The following is a 17,726-nucleotide window of genomic DNA, read 5'->3' as shown; positions in this document are numbered from 1 at the left end:
GCCTGGATCAGACAGAGTGGGGCTGAGCTAAGGAGAAAGCAGGGGCTCAAGCTGAGCTGGGGAGCAGAGCTGTGCCAGATCCAGAGGAACCAGAAAAGCAGCCCAGAGAGAGCAGACCCTGTCCTGGGAGCAGAGCTGGAGCCCCAACGCCAGAGGCACAGCCAGAGAGAGCAGACTTGCCCTGGGAGCAGAGCTGCAGCAACCAGAGCCAGAGGGGCCAGAGAAGCAGCCCAGGGAGCTGGAGGCAGAGCAGCAGCAGCAGCCGTGCTGAGACAGAGTGATGGAGCTGGGGCTGGAGCAGTCCAGAGCTGGGTGCGGTGACAGCTCAGGAGACCGAGGGGGACCCTGGGCAGCAGGCCCAGCACAGGGAGACGCCTCAGCCAAGGGGCTCTGCAGGCCAGGCTCGGATCATAACCCCGACAGGGCGGGGGCGACACTGGGAAGAAGGGTCCTACCACTTAGAGCCTGAGAGCGTGTGGCCACCACCGGAGCAAGTGTCCAACCCACAGCATCCCTGCAGCAAAACCAGGACCTGAGAAGAAGGCCTGGGACTTACAAGGAACAGACTGAACTGCCCTGACATTCCAGAGACACTGTTTGTGATGTTCCCTACCACAGAGCGGGGTGATGTGTTTCCTTTAACCTTTCCCATTTTTCCTTATTCTTTTTAAAATTAATTGTTGATTAAATAACTTGCATTTGCTTTAACTTGTATGTAATGGTCAGTGGGTCAAAAAAGTGCCCAGTGCAGAGAGAGTACCCCAAAGTGGGGACACCCTAGCCCGTCCTAGATGACTGCAACAGGGTTGGGGGTCGAGCCCCCCAGGAATCCTGGGTCCAGCCATCTTGGGGCTACAAGGACTCTGCCAGACAGGAGAGTGGAAGGGAAGTCCTCAAGGGCAGGGAGGCCACTGGGTAAAGGAAGTGGGAGCGAGGACTCAGATCCTTTCGCTAGCCCACTTCACGGGGTAGTACAGAAGCCAGGAAGGTTCCCCACAATAGCGGGACTATTCCCCCACTTACACAGGGAATGAATTTAATGAAACGGATATCATTTATAACCTAGGCTGGAAGAGGAACAGGTGACACAGGGGGGAGTTGGGTGTGGGTGGCAGGACCGGATAGAACAAGGAACCCAGAATAACCCAAATCAAAGTGCCTCCAACAGGAGGGAGCAAGATGACAGCGTCTTTGATAAATCTGGAATGTTTTAGCAAATGGCTGCAATGCAGTGTGGATCCAAGGAAATCATTCCATGTAAGGGTCAGATGACAGAGACAAGGCAGTTACAAGATGGAGGTATTTCCCTTTGACTCACCACAGCCCGTTTATAATATTTTCAGTGTAATCTGCCACACTGAGATTTTCTGAGCTGTTGCAAAAGGGACATAAGACCCTTTAGGGACACGCGAGGTACATATCATGCATAAAAGCTGCAACTAAACACTGCCTCTATCACTATGAAAATGTCTGGAGCAATATGATGGTGCTCAGAAGAAGGAGAGGGGCTCAAAAGTGTCCAAAACGATCATAGTCCATCATTCCAGAATCCAATCACCAGGATGTCATGAATAGATAGTACTGACATTCTCATCGGATCATCATGTTAAGCTTGTTTTATGAGGATCCAGTTTTGGCATTAAATGGATATTTACTGGCAGCAGAAAAAAAACAAACAAAAAACCCCAAACAATGCTAAATATCAGTTGAAACAGGGTGAGGTACGGTTCTGTGGCATTCCCAGTCTTGGAACATCCCCCCCATTAGTTCAATATTCTTTGTAATACCACACTAGGGAATAAAGCTGGGCTCACAGTCAGGCCCGTGGTTATCAGGGACAGGGAGCTGCGGAGTTCATACCGGAGACATGGAGATGAGAAGATCTAGGGAGCAGTAAAGCGTTCGTTTTTTAGCCAAGAACACATGATGGATAATTAAGAGGAAGTTACAGTGGTGTTTACAACAAAGGCTGTCAGACTTGGGGCTCGCAGCCGGAGGCCTGCAGCTCAGGGATGATTAGAGTGATATGGGACACACAGCAGAGGGGATGAGACTTGGAGCTGGCAGTGGGGGGCACAGGAATCAGACAGAGTTCAGAAGAGGCAGTGAAAAGTGCCTGGCCTCTTGGCTTTACGTACATTTTTACACAAAGTAAATCAATATTGCCTCACTCCAGTGCACTTGTATGATATGGCTGAGTTACAAGGTGATCAGGGCTGGAACATGTCTTGTCTGAACTGAAAACAGCTTAACCCAAAGAGATTTTTTCTGCAAAACGTATGAAGTGGTCTATTACCCTAACCCCTCTTGGCATAACCCAGAATTTTATCCTACATCGCAGGAGTTAGGAGGGAGAAAAATCCCGTCCTACAACTAAAATGATAATTCATTGTCATTCGGGGCATTTTAAAAGGCTGTTGTTGCAACGGGGGCATTAAAATGGGATTTAATATACAACAGTTGGAAATCAAAGATAAGGGGGGTTTCTATGAGACAGAGCATTATAAAAAGAAAAGGAGGACTTGTGGCACCTTAGAGACTAACCAATTTATTTGAGCATAAGCTTTCGTGAGCTACAGCTCACTTCATCGGATGCATACCGTGGAAAGTTTAGAAGATCTTATATACACACAAAGCATGAAAAAATACCTCCTCCCACCCCACTCTCCTGCTGGTAATAGCTTATCTAAAGTGATCACTCTCCTTACAATGTGTATGATAATCAAGTTGGGCCATTTCCAGCACAAATCCAGGTTTTCTCATCCCCCTGCCCCACACACAAACTCACTCTCCTGCTGGTAATAGCTTATCCAAAGTGACCACTCTCCTTACATTGTGTATGATAATCAAGGTGGGCCATTTCCAGCACAAATCCAGGGTTTAGCAAGAACGTCGGGGGGGAGGGGGTAGGAAAAAACAAGGGGAAATAGGCTACCTTGCATAATGACTAAGCCACTCCCAGTCTCTATTCAAGCCTAAGACAGACATCATCTTCCTTTCCAAATGCAAACAGATGGACATCGTACCAAAAGGGCTGAAGGTAAAAAATCCATTACAACCTACATACCACACAGACTATGCTGACAGCTTGTGCCACACGCTCTCAAAGAAACTGCGGAATCACCTGATCAACATCCTCTACAGCAAACAGGGAAAGATTAAGAATGAGCTCTCAAAAATGGATACTCTCATAAAAAAACAACCTTCCACACAAACTTCTTCGTGGCTGGACTTTACTAAAACTAGATGAGCCATTTACAACACACACTTTGCTTCTCTACAAAAGAAAAAGGACACTAAACTTTCTAAACTACTACATGCCACAAGGGGCTACAGCAATGGTTCCCTCAACCCACCCAGCAATATTGTTAACCTATCCAACTATACTCTCAGCCCAGCAGAAGCAGCTGTCCTATCTCGGGGCCTCTCCTTCTGCCCCTCCACCCCCACGAACATGATACAGTTCTGAGGTGACCTGGAATCCTATTTTCGACATCTCCGACTCAAGGAATATTTCCAGCATACCTCTGAACAACATACTAATCCACAGAGACTTCCCTACCAACATTACAAAAAGAAGGATTCTAGGTGGACTCCTCCTGAAGGTCGAAACAGCAGACTGGACTTCTACATAGAGTGCTTCCACCGATGTGCACGGGCTGAAATTGTGGAAAAGCAGCATCACTTGCCCCATAACCTCAGCCGTGCGGACCACAATGCCATCCACAGCCTCAGAAACAACTCTGACATCATAATCAAAAAGGCTGACAAAGGAGGTGCTGTTGTCATCACGAATAGGTCGGAATATGAACAAGAGGCTGCTCGGCAGCTCTCCAACACCACTTTCTACAAGCCATTACCCTCTGATCCCACTGAGAGTTACCAAAAGCAACTACAGCATTTGCTCAAGAAACTCCCTGAAAAAGCACAAGATCAAATCCGCCCAGACACACCCCTGGAACCCCGACCTGGTATATTCTATCTACTACCCAAGATCCATAAACCTGGAAATCCTGGGCGCCCCATCATCTCAGGCATTGGCACCCTGACAGCAGGATTGTCTGGCTATGTAGACTCCCTCCTCAGGCCCTACGCTACCAGCACTCCCAGCTACCTTCGAGACACCACTGACTTCCTGAGGAAACTACAATCCATCGGTGACCCTCCTGATAACACCATCCTGGCCACTATGGATGTAGAAGCCCTCTACACCAACATTCCACAAAAAGATGGACTACAAGCCGTCAAGAACGCTATCCCCGATAATGTCACGGCTAACCTGGTGGCTGAACTTTGTGACTTTGTCCTTACCCATAACTATTTTACATTTGGGGACAATGTATACCTTCAGATCAGCGGCACTGCTATGGGTACCCGCATGGCCCCACAGTATGCCAACATTTTTATGGCTGATTTAGAACAACGCTTCCTCAGCTCTCATCCCCTAACGCCCCTACTCTACTTGCGCTATATTGATGACATCTTCATCCTCTGGACCCATGGAAAAGAAGCCTTTGAGGAATTCTACCATGATTTCAACAATTTCCATCACACCATCAACCTCAGCCTGGTCCAGTCCACACAAGAGATCCACTTCCTGGACACTACAGTGCTAATAAACGATGGTCACATAAACACCACCCTATACCGGAAACCTACTGACCGCTATTCCTACCTACATGCCTCCAGCTTTCACGCTGACCACACCATACGATCCATCGTCTACAGCCAAGCTCTGCGATACAACCGCATTTGCTCCAACCCCTCAGACAGAGACAAACACCTACAAGATCTCTATCAAGCATTCTTACAACTACAATACCCACCTGCGGAAGTGATGAAACAGATTGACAGAGCCAGAAGAGTTCCCAGAAGTCACCTACTACAGGACAGGCCTAACAAAGAAAATAACAGAACGCCACTAACCATCACCTTCAGCCCCCAACTAAAACCCCTCCAACGCATTATTAAGGATCTACAACCTATCCTGAAGGATGACCCAACACTCTCACAAATCTTGGGAGACAGGCCAGTCCTTGCCTACAGACAGCCCCCCAATCTGAAGCAAATACTCACCAACAACCACATACCACACAACAGAACCACTAACCCAGGAACCTATCCTTGCAACAAAGCCCGTTGCCAACTGTGCCCACATATCTATTCAGGGGACACCATCACAGGGCCTAATAACATCAGCCACACTATCAGAGGCTCGTTCACCTGCACATCCACCAATGTGATATATGCCATCATGTGCCAGCAATGCCCCTCTGCCATGTACGTTGGTCAAACTGGACAGTCTCTACGTAAAAGAGTAAATGGACACAAATCAGATGTCAAGAATTATAACATTCATAAACCAGTCGGAGAACACTTCAATCTCTCTGGTCACGCGATTACAGACATGAAAGTCGCTATTTTACAACAAAAAACTTCAAATCCAGACTCCAGCGAGAAACTGCTGAATTGGAATTCATTTGAAAATTGGATACAATTAACTTAGGCTTGAATAGAGACTGGGAGTGGCTTAGTCATTATGCAAGGTAGCCTATTTCCCCTTGTTTTTTTCCTATCCCCCCCCCCCCCCCCCGACGTTCTTGTTAAACCCTGGATTTGTGCTGGAAATGGCCCACCTTGATTATCATACACAATGTAAGGAGAGTGGTCACTTTGGATAAGCTATTACCAGCAGGAGAGTGAGTTTGTGTGTGTGTGGGGGGGGGGGGGGGGGGGGTGAGAAAACCTGGATTTGTGCTGGAAATGGCCCAACTTGATTATCATACACATTGTAAGGAGAGTGATCACTTTAGATAAGCTATTACCAGCAGGAGAGTGGGGTGGGAGGAGGTATTTTTTCATGCTTTGTGTGTATATAAGATCTTCGAAACTTTCCACGGTATGCATCCGATGAAGTGAGCCGTAGCTCACGAAAGCTTATGCTCAAATAAATTGGTTAGTCTCTAAGGTGCCACAAGTCCTCCTGTTCTTTTTGCGAATACAGACTAACACGGCTGTTACTCTGAAACCTAGCATTATAAAAGTAAACACCTAACACTGGGGCTTTGACCCCTTAGATTGGTCACATCATTAATTCACATACATCTGCACTCCTGTGCGCACACGTCTGCATGCCCATTGCTTCTGGAAACTGAAGTTAACCCCTTTCACCACTAGAGGAAGATAGAATTCTTTTAAAAAGTCAGTAACATCTTTTGTTGGCATAAATGCACCAAAGAAAGAAAGGAGAGGAAAAATCTTGAAAACCTTTGCATCTGATTCTGATCCAAGCCAGCTGCAGTACATCCTGGGCCCTAATAACAATAATAAAAAAATATGAATGAACTAGTGCCAGATTTACAAAGATATTTAATGCTTTCACCAATACAGCTCAGCTGAATCTTATCCAGACTTCTGTACTTGGTCCTGGTTAAATCCATCACTAATGTCTAGGTACCTCACCTCCTCCCATCACTCACAAGGCTGTGCTTGTAAAAACACATTTACGATACCAACTCCTCAAACGCTTGTTTCCTAACCTTGGGTGTGAAACTTCACATGTGAGCAAATATTGGCTTGATTGATGGGGTCATCTGAGTTTCCACTGACTGTGGCCTGGTGGCCCATTGTGCAATCACTCAACTACCCCTCCCGCTGCTCCAGAAACCCGGTAAGAAAACAATTATTTGGTGTAGCCCAAGGACCTCAGCCACAGGAGGTGAAGGGACCATCATAAAAACTCAGTCACCCCATTCAGATGCTATGGGACAGCAGAGCACTATATGCATGTGGTACTGAGAGGCATCTCCAACTTCAGAAAACAAAGGCTTCGGCCAGTGGGGCTAAAGGAGCTATCTGAGCAAGTAGCGGAAGAATGGTTCTCTCTGATCAATTCTGCCACATGCTGTCAGAAGGTAGTGGTGACACACTCCTTCCCCCTCCCCAATCAGTACAAAACAGCATCTGAACAAGATAAAGCACATGATAAGACAGAAATTCCTGTCTGAAGGAGACTCACATTTCCAGTAACAGTGAAGAACCACCCATGGAAACTTTCAACGCAGCTGAATAGTTGTGGTTTCTTTTATGAACTTTATTAATGAAACGGTGCTAAGGGCCTTTGTCACCTGACAGCTGCCCCCTCACTCCTGACTTGGGCTAATTATAAAATACAAGTAGAAAAACAACTCTCTCTCATCTATTTTCATTACTTCCCTCCACAACTGCTGTTCACACCCATGACTGCAACCAACCCTGGGCTTCCTGTTGCATTCCTTGAATAAGGCAATTGCAGAATAAGTGCAACCACAGGCTCAGATGATTGAAAATCGCTAGTGTGAAATCTTGGTCTCCAATAAAACCAATGGGAGTTTTGCCATTGACTTCAGTATGACCTGGATTTCACCCCTAGTACCTGGGGACTCTAGGTTCACCTCTACTTTATTTATGGGGCTCAGATGTCTATTGAGGGCGATCTGTAAGTGCTGTTGCAGCCTCAATCCTCCCTTTATTGATGTAAATGTTAACTTCCATGAGAACATTTCACTGGCCACTTCACACCACCACCAGCTCCAATCTTTTAGATCCGCCCTGCTCTGATAGTCTCGGCAACAAGGAGGAAATCTGCAAAATTTGCTCCAGTCTGTTTGGAGATTAAAGTCAAATTGCCAGGAATGGTGATTTGGGAGATTAATGGAGATCCAGGGAGGAAGAAGACTGAGTGTATTTCATTACCAGCACTGTATCCATTCTTTCCACTGCAAGACAGAAGCTTCACCATGAAGCTGCCAAGCCATCCTTGCCCTGAGCCAAATGTAACCATGCAAGTCCTATCCGTTTATCAGCTTATCCCCCCACCTGCTGCAACCCTGGCCAATATAGAGGATCTGTCAGACATAACATCTTGGGCTCCGGTTTTCAGGGCACTCATGTTGCTCACTGATTCCAGCAGGATTTGTGGATAGCAGCTCTGAAAATCTGGACTTCCATATGTCTCAGAAGGACTCCATTTCTATAACAACTTCACTACTCTTTCTGTCCCTTAGTAGAGAAGATACTGACCCCTAGCCCTTGGAGAACTAGTTGTTCTTACGGCCATAGTAGGAATAGCAGGTGCTAAAAAGAGAATCACAATAGGTACCCACCACACATTACAGTTCAATCTCTTTTGAGGCACACAAAGTAAATAATAGTAATAAACTATGACGGGAAAATCAATCAGTACAAACGAAGCATCGTCCACGCTGTATTCCAGCCTTCTCTGTCTCACTGTTAGTGCTTTGATTAATGAACAGCAATCTGGTAATGAGGGGAGCAGCTCACCACCAGGGTGTAGAGAAGCAGCAAGTGCTACAATGGCAGAGTTCAGACTAACCAGCATGAGGTTGTCTTTAGAAAAAGGCTCATTTATTCCAGGCTTCTAGAGAGAAAAAAGACCATTAGCACAGGAGGGGCCGGCGTATTCCAGGGCAGAGCTCACCGGGAGCAATGCCTATGGGAGCCACTTGGTTTTCAGTTATGTGTTCTACCTGAATATTTAGAGGCACATTCTGATCCCCTTACTCCCCCTAAATAGAACTGTGCCCCACTAGCAGACCCGTGGAGGGACATGAGTACAGGAGTCAGAATCTGGCCCTTACTACTGTATTTAATCATAAATTTACATTGGTGTGAAGAACTCAGGCTAGGTCAGAGAAGGAACGCAGCTTAATTCCTTCTGGACCATATTTAAGACCAGCTAGAATGAGGTGCAAATCAATCGAGTTATATCCACTTACACCAGGAATTAATTGGGCTCTTTTCTCCTCTCTCTTTCACCTTGTTTTGCTTAATTGTGAATTATACTTTACTTTTTACAGCTTGGCTTAATTTTCTTCCTTCCTGCACATTCTGGTCTTCTCCGAGCACAATGCTAGGACTCGGTCCGTGTATGTTCTGGCCTTCTCTGAGCACTGTGCTGGGACTTAGCCCTTGTACATTCTGGCCCTCTTTGAGCATCACACCAGGAACTGGCTCCCTGCATGTGTTGGCCCTTTCTGAATGCCACACCAGGATGGGAGCCCTGTGAGTTCTGGCTCTACATGGGCTCTGATGGGACTTAAGTGTGCTTCCATGGGCATTTCCTCACTGTTTTGATAGAGCCATAATAAACGAAATTACTGCAGGCTGTGCTGGTGATTCCCTTTGGTTTCTCCAGACCCCTTTGTTGGCAAAATGAACCGGCTTGTAGAGCACTTCTCTCCTGAGAGCGCAGGGAGCACCGTGCTTTAGTGAGGTACTTATAAGAGGAATAGTTATGGTGACTTTAGCTCAGAGAGGAAGGGACATTCTCCAGTGGATCAGAGGTACCTACCCCTTCCCATCACGAAATGCTTCCAGAGTCTACTTGTTAGCCCTGCAGTTAATGACAAGAGAAGCGAACGGGAGACAGTGCAAGACAGACGCCATCCTTCTCCTAGATTGCGGTCTGAATTCTTCCACTCTCTTGTTCTGTGTTTTCCCTTTTCTCCACCTTCTCCTGAAGCTGCTTACCACTGTGCAGATTGAAATAGCAACTTCATGTGATGCAGGACACCCCTGACCAAAGCTGACAGGTTCTGGTGCAGAAAAGGGGAAACTAACTCTTTTAGCCCTTTAGTCTGGGGCCTTGCTCCGTGATGAACTGCGTAGGCTGAACTAGCCCGCACATCCTTCCTGATAACCTCCAACCTGCTGTCTGCTATTTACATACTAGCTGATTCTGGTGCTGCAGTTACTTTGCTAGCTGGCTTGTCCTGGCTTGTTATTCCCCCCAGGCCTGATCTGCAGCCTAGGGTTTTCTATATGAAAGCACCACCTCTCCATCTCTCATGAGGTCTATAGTTTGGAATAAAATCAATACTGCTGTTTGTTGCTAAATTGACAAACGGCTTTTGATACTAATATCCGATGAAGCAGCTGGGCTGGTATAGATATTTACACTCAGAACAGTTTTTCTATCACCCACCATCTGTTTTTAAAGGGTCTTTTTTTCCCCAGTGACTAATGGCGCATTTAACCCCTGAGAATCTGCTTGTGATCTGAACATCAGAGGGTTGCTGCAGCGGAGGAGCAGAAAGAGACGGCGGGGGAGGAAGGGGGAGTGTGTGAAACAGGACTCATGCAGGAGCTTCCTGTTGTTCTAAACTTGGCTTACTGGTAAGGTTTTCAAGTCAAACTAGAAACCTCACCTGATAGGGCAGCTGCCACTCAAATGCTAGACAGGCATATCAGAATTGGCCTGTGTGTTCATTCAGAGCCGTGAGCCTATTTCAATGTATCACTCTATATATCTATGTGACTCGGCATTGTCCTGTGGCTAGGGCACGAGTCTAGCAGTCAAGAGACCTGGGCTCTATTCTTGGCACTGCCACTGACCTGTTGTTTAACCTCGGGCAAGTCCCTTCACGACTCTGTACCTCTGTTTTCCCCATCTGTATGATGCAGATAGCAATACCTTCTTTTACAGATGGAAATCCTAAGAGCTAAGTGTTATTGTTCATCTTGGAGACTCAGGGGTGGGGGCCTGGGGCCAGAAGAGATTTCCCTAGAAAGACTCAGGGGACAGTCTCTGAGAGCAGAGGAAAGTATCACGTGGAAGGGTCAAGGATGATCCTTGAAGGCTAATGGTATCTCTGCAGAGAGACTGAGCGCTATCTCCAGAAGCATAAGGAAACTCTGTGTGCCTTGCAAGATTCTATGAGCAGCAGCATTGCAGTGGCTGAATTAGATGATCTGCTCAGGAAAGGGACAGTCAGAATGGCCACATTGGTTCCATCAGGTATTGTGTGGGAGCTACAGAGCTCTGCCGATCGAAAAACTACTACTCCAGACTGAGACGTCTCAACCAGATACTGTTAACATGTGGCTAAATGGCCATTTAGCAGCCAGGGCAAAATAACCTGATTTGTTTCACTTGTTGCAAAAATCACATTGGGAGTCAGGTCTTCCATGCTGCAAGACTGTTGCACTGACCCACAGTAGATTTGCCCACCCACCTTCCCGCCTTTCCTTGTGTGGATAAATCTGATAAAGCCAGTTCTCATCTGGGATTATTGTTGTTGATTACCCCTCCCCCATTTTAATCATTTGGTGCCACACACTGCCACACAGGACAGCTCTACAGTGAAGGACCCTAGGGCAATGCAAGTGCACGGCAGGCCCTGATTAGATGCATTTATAGATGGGCTGGCCCACAAGAACTTTGACAACTGGACAAGGCAGTTGCAATGGGAAAAAACAAAAGAACTTGAGGACTTCAATAGCACAGATATAGGTGTGAGGTCTTTTTTAGGAGTGGTGGGTGAAATTCTGTGGCCTGCATTGTGCAGGAGGTCAGACTAGATGATCATAATGGTCCCTTCTGACCTAAATATCTATGAATCTATGAAACTTGTAAGAGACGAAACAAGCATTTAGAGGCTGGCAGTTTTCTTGTACATTTTAATTTTGTTCAGTGGATAGAACAATAGAAACAGTGCTACATTAAAACAGAAATTGCAGTGCTGCACATTGTCTTACAGGCCCTGTAACAAGACTGTTCTGATGTGTGTGCACATGTAACTCACCCTCTGATTTACAGGGGGACTAGATGTACAGAGCAGACCCATCGGGGCAATAATCCCTGAACAGAAATTGCAGATGATTTGGGTTCCAAGGATGTTATTTCTCAGAGCTGCAAGTCTCTTAGCACACTTAAAAGGGGAAGTAGTGAACCAGCCACAAATGCAATCAGTAGGTCTAACAATATGGCTAGATTAAATCCCAGTGCTCCAGCTCATTCAGCATTAAACACAGATGCAAAATGCTCGATTGTCACTGTTGCAGAAGCCCTAAACCCCTGGCTGTGCCTTGCCTCCCCAGAGTCATCATGAGATGGAGTAATTACTTTAGCTTAAAAGCCCCAATTTTACGTAGCCATTTGGCATGTCCTAATCCTCCTGCGAGCACTGGGTTTACACACAAATTCTGAATCCCACAGCACTGAATTCAGTCTGATTCAGGCTGAATCTGAATACAGCATTCTGATTTCAGCACCTGGTCACTGCTATATTCCTCCAACCTCAGGCCATGAAAATGGTTCAGCATAAACCAACACAAATATATAAGTGATGTACAGACATGTCTATAATTGCAGCTGACCTCCATCTAAACTTGGTAGGGAGGAGTCTGCTTTGTGCATGCTCTCCCTCCCTGGCAAATTGTGCTACCACTGCTGTCTGCTACTGCAGAACAATTGACAGGTTAGCCTCCAGCCAGCATGCTGATGCAAAAGAAAAACAAACAGTGTAATAAAGTTTGCATGAAATTCTTACATGCAACAATTCCCCACTGTGCTGACCTGTATGATACTGACTTACATAATACAGCATAATTCAAGAGTTGGGCAAAGCAGAATGGAAAGTTGTCTTTAGTTTGCTTTTCTTTATTATCATAAATACTGCCCCACCTCTGATGACTGTAAACCACTATTGACATTACTTTAAAGCTATATAAATACACTTTAATACCCCACCCACGACTTACTGGTACTTTACCAAAAATATAGTAAACATAGCTTGTTTTACTAGAGCTCTGTGGGAACCAGAATTTTTGTGTGTGGAAAATGCCATTATTTTTGAGATCTGTTTTTGTTCTAAATTGGAGCAAAACATAGAATTTCAAAATTTCCTGTGAAATTAAATTTTTGAAAATGTTTTGTTTTTGGTCAATTGAAACATTTCATTTTGATTTCAACTTAAAAAAACAAACAAACATTTCAAAACCAAAAATCAACACATTCCGTTCTGAAAATGTCAAAATGGAATGTTTTAACATTATCAGAAGGCTTCATTTTGATGTAATGATATTTAATCAAAATGATCTTCCTTCTGTGGAATGTTTCGATTTTCATGTAATGCACTTTTTGGTGGAAAACCATACCATTGGAAAATTGTCGACCAGCTCTTCTTATTGCAATTACTTAAGGGTAAAGAAATAGATTTTCCAACAGTTCATTTTTTAAAAAGATTTTTATTTCCTGGTTCTGTAAGTGTTCTTAGAGAATAAATAGCTCATCAAGTGACAAGGCAATTACCTTGGATGTTGGAAATCTCACCTTTTCAATTTAAGATTTTGAAGAAAGTTGAGACATTTTCCAGCCTCCAATTACAAACCTTCAGCAACTTGTATTTTAAGAGTCTGATGTAAACTTTGCTTACTTACTATAGGCCTATACAAATCAGATGCATCTTCAGCAGAGATGGGCCTGAGCCAAATCTCCAGATTCAAACCCTGGATTCCAATTTTAATGTGGTATATTGAAGCTTGAATGTTTCTTTAATGGACTGCCTTATTGATACTATTTACTTGTATCGTGGTAGCACCTAGAAGTCCCAGTATTGGACCAGGACCCCCATTGTGTTACGTGCTGTACAAATGAAGAACAAAGAGACACTCCTTGAGCTAAAGAGCGAACACCCTGAAATTTGGGAAAGTTTGGATTCTAATCTGGATTTCAAATCCCCACACCCAGGAGAGTTCAGACTGGGATTTTTGGCCCATCTTTATTCTACAATAAATTAAACCAATTTCCAATTAGTTGTCTGGTGGGCAATTTGCTTAGTTATTGCTTCTAATCCCTTACAAACTCTGAATAAATGTTGTCTGCTACCCAAGGAGGATTAACAGATTGGCTGTGCTCAAAAGAATGTCTGGGTGACCGTGGGAGGTGGGGTTGGTAATTTAAAAAGATACATCACAAATAAGAACTAGATGAATCAAAAACCTGGAACTGAGCCCCAGCTCCAAGGGTGGATCTCAAACCTATCTCTGGAGCAGGCGGAATCCAAACACAGATGCTGAACACCCTCAAATTCGGAAAAAAACTCATTCACATTTCAAGCCTGCAAATTTGTAGATACCAGAGGTTAGTTGGCCCCATCACAAAGAGGAGGCACTTGGATCAGGATCCAGATCCTCAGCTGGTGTATATTGTCATAGATAGCCTCATTGAAGTCAGTAGAGTTATGGCAACGTACACCAGCTGCGGCTCTGCCCCTTGAGTTCACATCTGGGGATCAGATGGGGAATAAAGCTTCCAGCCCACCTCCAATAATTCAGCCTGGAAAAATGGATAAGGATTACACATACTATATAGGTTGCCAGACACCTGTGTAAAGGAATTGGGCGTAGTAGAACTGGGAGCTCTGCCTGTTGAGCTAGGGATGACTCCACTAGTTCACCCCAGCAGACACACACAATTCCTTACAGTATCAACGGCCTTGGGAAACACAGTAGGTGCTTTAAGGTGCCAGGAGACTGCATCTCTTCCATGGAGTCACTCCTTCTACAAAAAGAATTCGTTCTATTGTCTCATCCAACCGCAGTCTCTATTGCCACCTTCCCATAGTCTCTGCATAAAGATGGTTCAACACTAAGACTTGTGATCTCAGGACATTACAAATACCTGGAAAATGCCACTCTGACATGTATCCTAAACGATATTGCCTTCAGCTCTTGTAAATGACAGGTGACCTCTAGAGAATCATGCAATGTGCTGAGTACACCAGTTATTTGTTACCCCTTGCCACAGAATGGCTGCATGTCATTGCATATGTATACTATAATCTGTAAATAACTTTGGGGTTACAAACTACTAGGAGTGGTATAATCTCTTTACTCCCCACACTGCAGAAGAGGGCAGATTCCCAGCATATGGAGGGGGACAGACAACTAACTATTCTCAGATAAATACTTGCTATGAACAGCTTTTCAAACATTAATGATGTGATGGGCACAGTAGCAGGGAATGAGAGGGAAAATAGGCAGTGATTTCTATAAGGTACCATAAGAAAAAATAAATAAAGTACACCACTGCACGTGTAGGCACAGTCTGGCAAGCTGACCAGTCAGAAAAAAGTGCATCGCCGTGGAGAGGCACCTAGCACACATGAACATCAGAGACACCTCCCAAGGAGAATGCAGTCACTCATCTAGCAACTATGACAGTGCCGGATGTTTTGCTTGGGCTCTGTGTGCCTTTTTATTACCAGCTGCTGCATGCTGGCCTGAAGCACTGAAACCAGGGACTTTGGATGAGCACAGGAGCAATGACAATTTTCAGGGTAGAATCCATCTAAAAAGGGAGGCGAATGGGGAGGCCTGGATGACTCAAGGGAAAAGGGATATACAGCCACAGGTCCCTGTTTCATTTATTCCAGGTCAGTAATGGTGGACATCATTATTATTGGAAGGCTGCTGTGAACATTAATTTGGTGGTTTCAATCCAGTGCCTAGTATACAGGCGTAACATTTTCGAAAGCACATAAGTGGCAAAGAAGCTTACGCCCCACTGACTCAACAGAAGGCAGTCCTTTGAAAACGGGGCCTACACTCCTAAGTAATTTGGATGCTTTTGAAATTTTTACCCCAGCTGTCTACAGCCAAGTGTGATACTCATTGGCTTCCATTCTGGCAATCATGGCAGAGGCCAAGGACTGAATGGGTCATGAAAAATGAACTTCCCCTAGAGGAAGAACTTCCTTCATCTTCCTCTAAAAATGCCCCCTCCTATTCAGAGCAGGCATGTTGGCAGATGGCAGTGCTGGGGAAGCATGTAGGTCTCTGGGGTAAATGCAGACATCCAGTTTCCAGGAGTGTTAGTCCTGCACCCTCCAACAGCACTAAAATGCATCATCTTCTTTCTTGCCACCTCCCTACTGGGAGTCAGCAACTTTTATAGCCTTCTTCCAAAACTCATGATTGTATGCCTGGCTGTCATGCAGATTGGTCTCTTTGAGGTCTACAGATATTTGGTCTACATACCGAATCTTCGGTCTCCTCTTTTGTCCTCTTCTGTCTACAAACATTGCAAGAGCCATCCTACCGATATTGCTCTCAGGTCTCCATACCGACATAACCTAATCTTCCTCAATTTGTCTTCAATCAGCAACCCACATTAGGCCCCTTACAACCTCATTACATTTCCTATCACAGAGCATCCAACCATTTGACAATCTCAGCATCTTCATTTCCATGGCGGAGAGCATACTGATTTCCTGTCTTGTGGCTGGCCAAGTCTCTGTTCCGTAGATTAAGATAGGTTGAGTTATAGTTTTATACACTCTACCTTTTAATTATATTGGCATCTTTTTGTCACAGAGAACTGGAGTCAGCTCCCATCGTTTGCACCAAGCAGCTTTAGTACTAAAATATGCTTTTGAAATTAAGGATTGAAGTGGTGGGACTAGTAAAATAACAGTAACAGGGATAAACTAAGTGAAGTGTGGGCAGATTTGGAAAGGTTTGATTTGCCATTGGGGTGCTGGGAGTTTGCTTTGTTGAGGGTGCCATGACTAGGCAGGCTCCTGACAATTGCTAAACAGAACTGAGGTTTAAAGATAAAGGGAAAATTGTCATTTTCATTCATTCCAGGAACAATGATTATTTTCTTTCCCTCCAACATGACTGCACATGCATGTACACACAGGGTGGTGTAGCTGCTGAGGGTATCAGCTGCAGTGTTTCTGTTGCTACTGGGCACCCTGTAGCTTCTTTAATGGAACATACTCAGCTTTTCACTTTGGATTGGGCGTGGGGCACTCCACAGATTCCATGTCCTTCAACCTGACCCTCATCCTTTATCTCCCTATAGATTTCACTACTCTGGTCACGTCAGGAGATTAAATGAGGTCCATCTTTATACATAATAAATTACCTCAAGCTCCCTCTCGAGATCTTTGGCCTTCTCATATGTTAAACAGCTGCCGACTCTGAGTGGGGGATCCAGCGCTATGCTGGTAGCCGTGTTCTCATCCATGTCCGAGCTACCTAGCATCTGTGACATTGTTAAACACACAGCTCTGATTCCATTCAACACACAAATTCTGCCAGCAGCAAGAGTCCCCAGCCAGCAAAGATGAAACAGGAGCGGCCGGCACTGCATCAGAGAATTCTGAAAGCCCCAGCTCCACTTTACTGTGTCCTTTCATTGCCACTGAGCTCCACTTTATTTGCTGCTATTTTTATAGCTGATCTTCGTCTATCCAAATGGTTTTACGCTGCTCTTCCCCAATCTTCTCCTTAATTATTCGGATGAGATCTTCAATACTGCTCCACATGTCTGCCTCTAAGGGGGCATAAAGGCATGGTAGTGCCTCCAGTTCTTTCTCCTTCTGGCGACACACGCGTAGGAACTCCTCCTCAGTCTCTGGCTTTGGCAACAGCTTCCTGCATCAGATGACCAAGCCGAAAATAAGCAAAATAGGTTTATGTTTAAAGTGAATCCCTACAATCTCCCTCTCTCCCAGCAAGAGTTGATGTAAAGAAGGGCAGAGGAGAGCTAGAACATCACAGCTACTTCGGCCATGTTCTCTCCCACCAAAACTGACATGGGGAACAATGAAGGAGTGCTCGTTGTAGGGAAATTATCACTACTCCAGACCCAATCTTTCCCAGCAGGAATCACTGTAGGGAATGGCACAGGAGTGCTAAGTATGGGGGAGCACACAGATATTCCAGTTCAGTGCCATCCTCCTGCAACAAACATTGCCATCAGGAGTGGTGATAGAGTGCTGGATTTGGGGAAACTCATAGCTACTCCAGTGGTCATATTTCTAGGGAGGAGTCATGAGAGGAAATAGTGCCATACTGAAGTACTAGATTAGTAAGAAGAAGCTCTCTCTCTCTCTCAATGATAAAGTCATTGGACTATAGTGTTATTCAGTGAC

The 17,726-nt window shown here is 45.1% G+C and overlaps 1 protein-coding gene across 3 annotated transcripts in view; it reads right to left on the bottom strand.

Moving 5' to 3' along the window:
• Positions 1-13,009: 13,009 nt before the first annotated feature.
• CARD11 (caspase recruitment domain family member 11) overlaps positions 13,010-17,726 on the bottom strand; it is a 70,893-nt gene continuing 66,176 nt past the window's right edge. For all 3 annotated transcript variants that reach the window (XM_073361961.2, XM_073361960.2, XM_073361962.2), the window contains exon 24: positions 13,010-17,226. In XM_073361961.2, coding sequence (XP_073218062.1) covers positions 17,022-17,226 — 205 coding nt within the window. In that variant the 3' untranslated portion in view covers positions 13,010-17,021. The remainder of the gene's footprint in view (positions 17,227-17,726) is intronic.

This window comes from Lepidochelys kempii, chromosome 10 (assembly GCF_965140285.1).
Source record: "Lepidochelys kempii isolate rLepKem1 chromosome 10, rLepKem1.hap1, whole genome shotgun sequence".
Taxonomy (NCBI): Eukaryota; Metazoa; Chordata; order Testudines; family Cheloniidae; genus Lepidochelys; species Lepidochelys kempii.
This window is presented reverse-complemented; position numbering and strand designations above follow the sequence as displayed.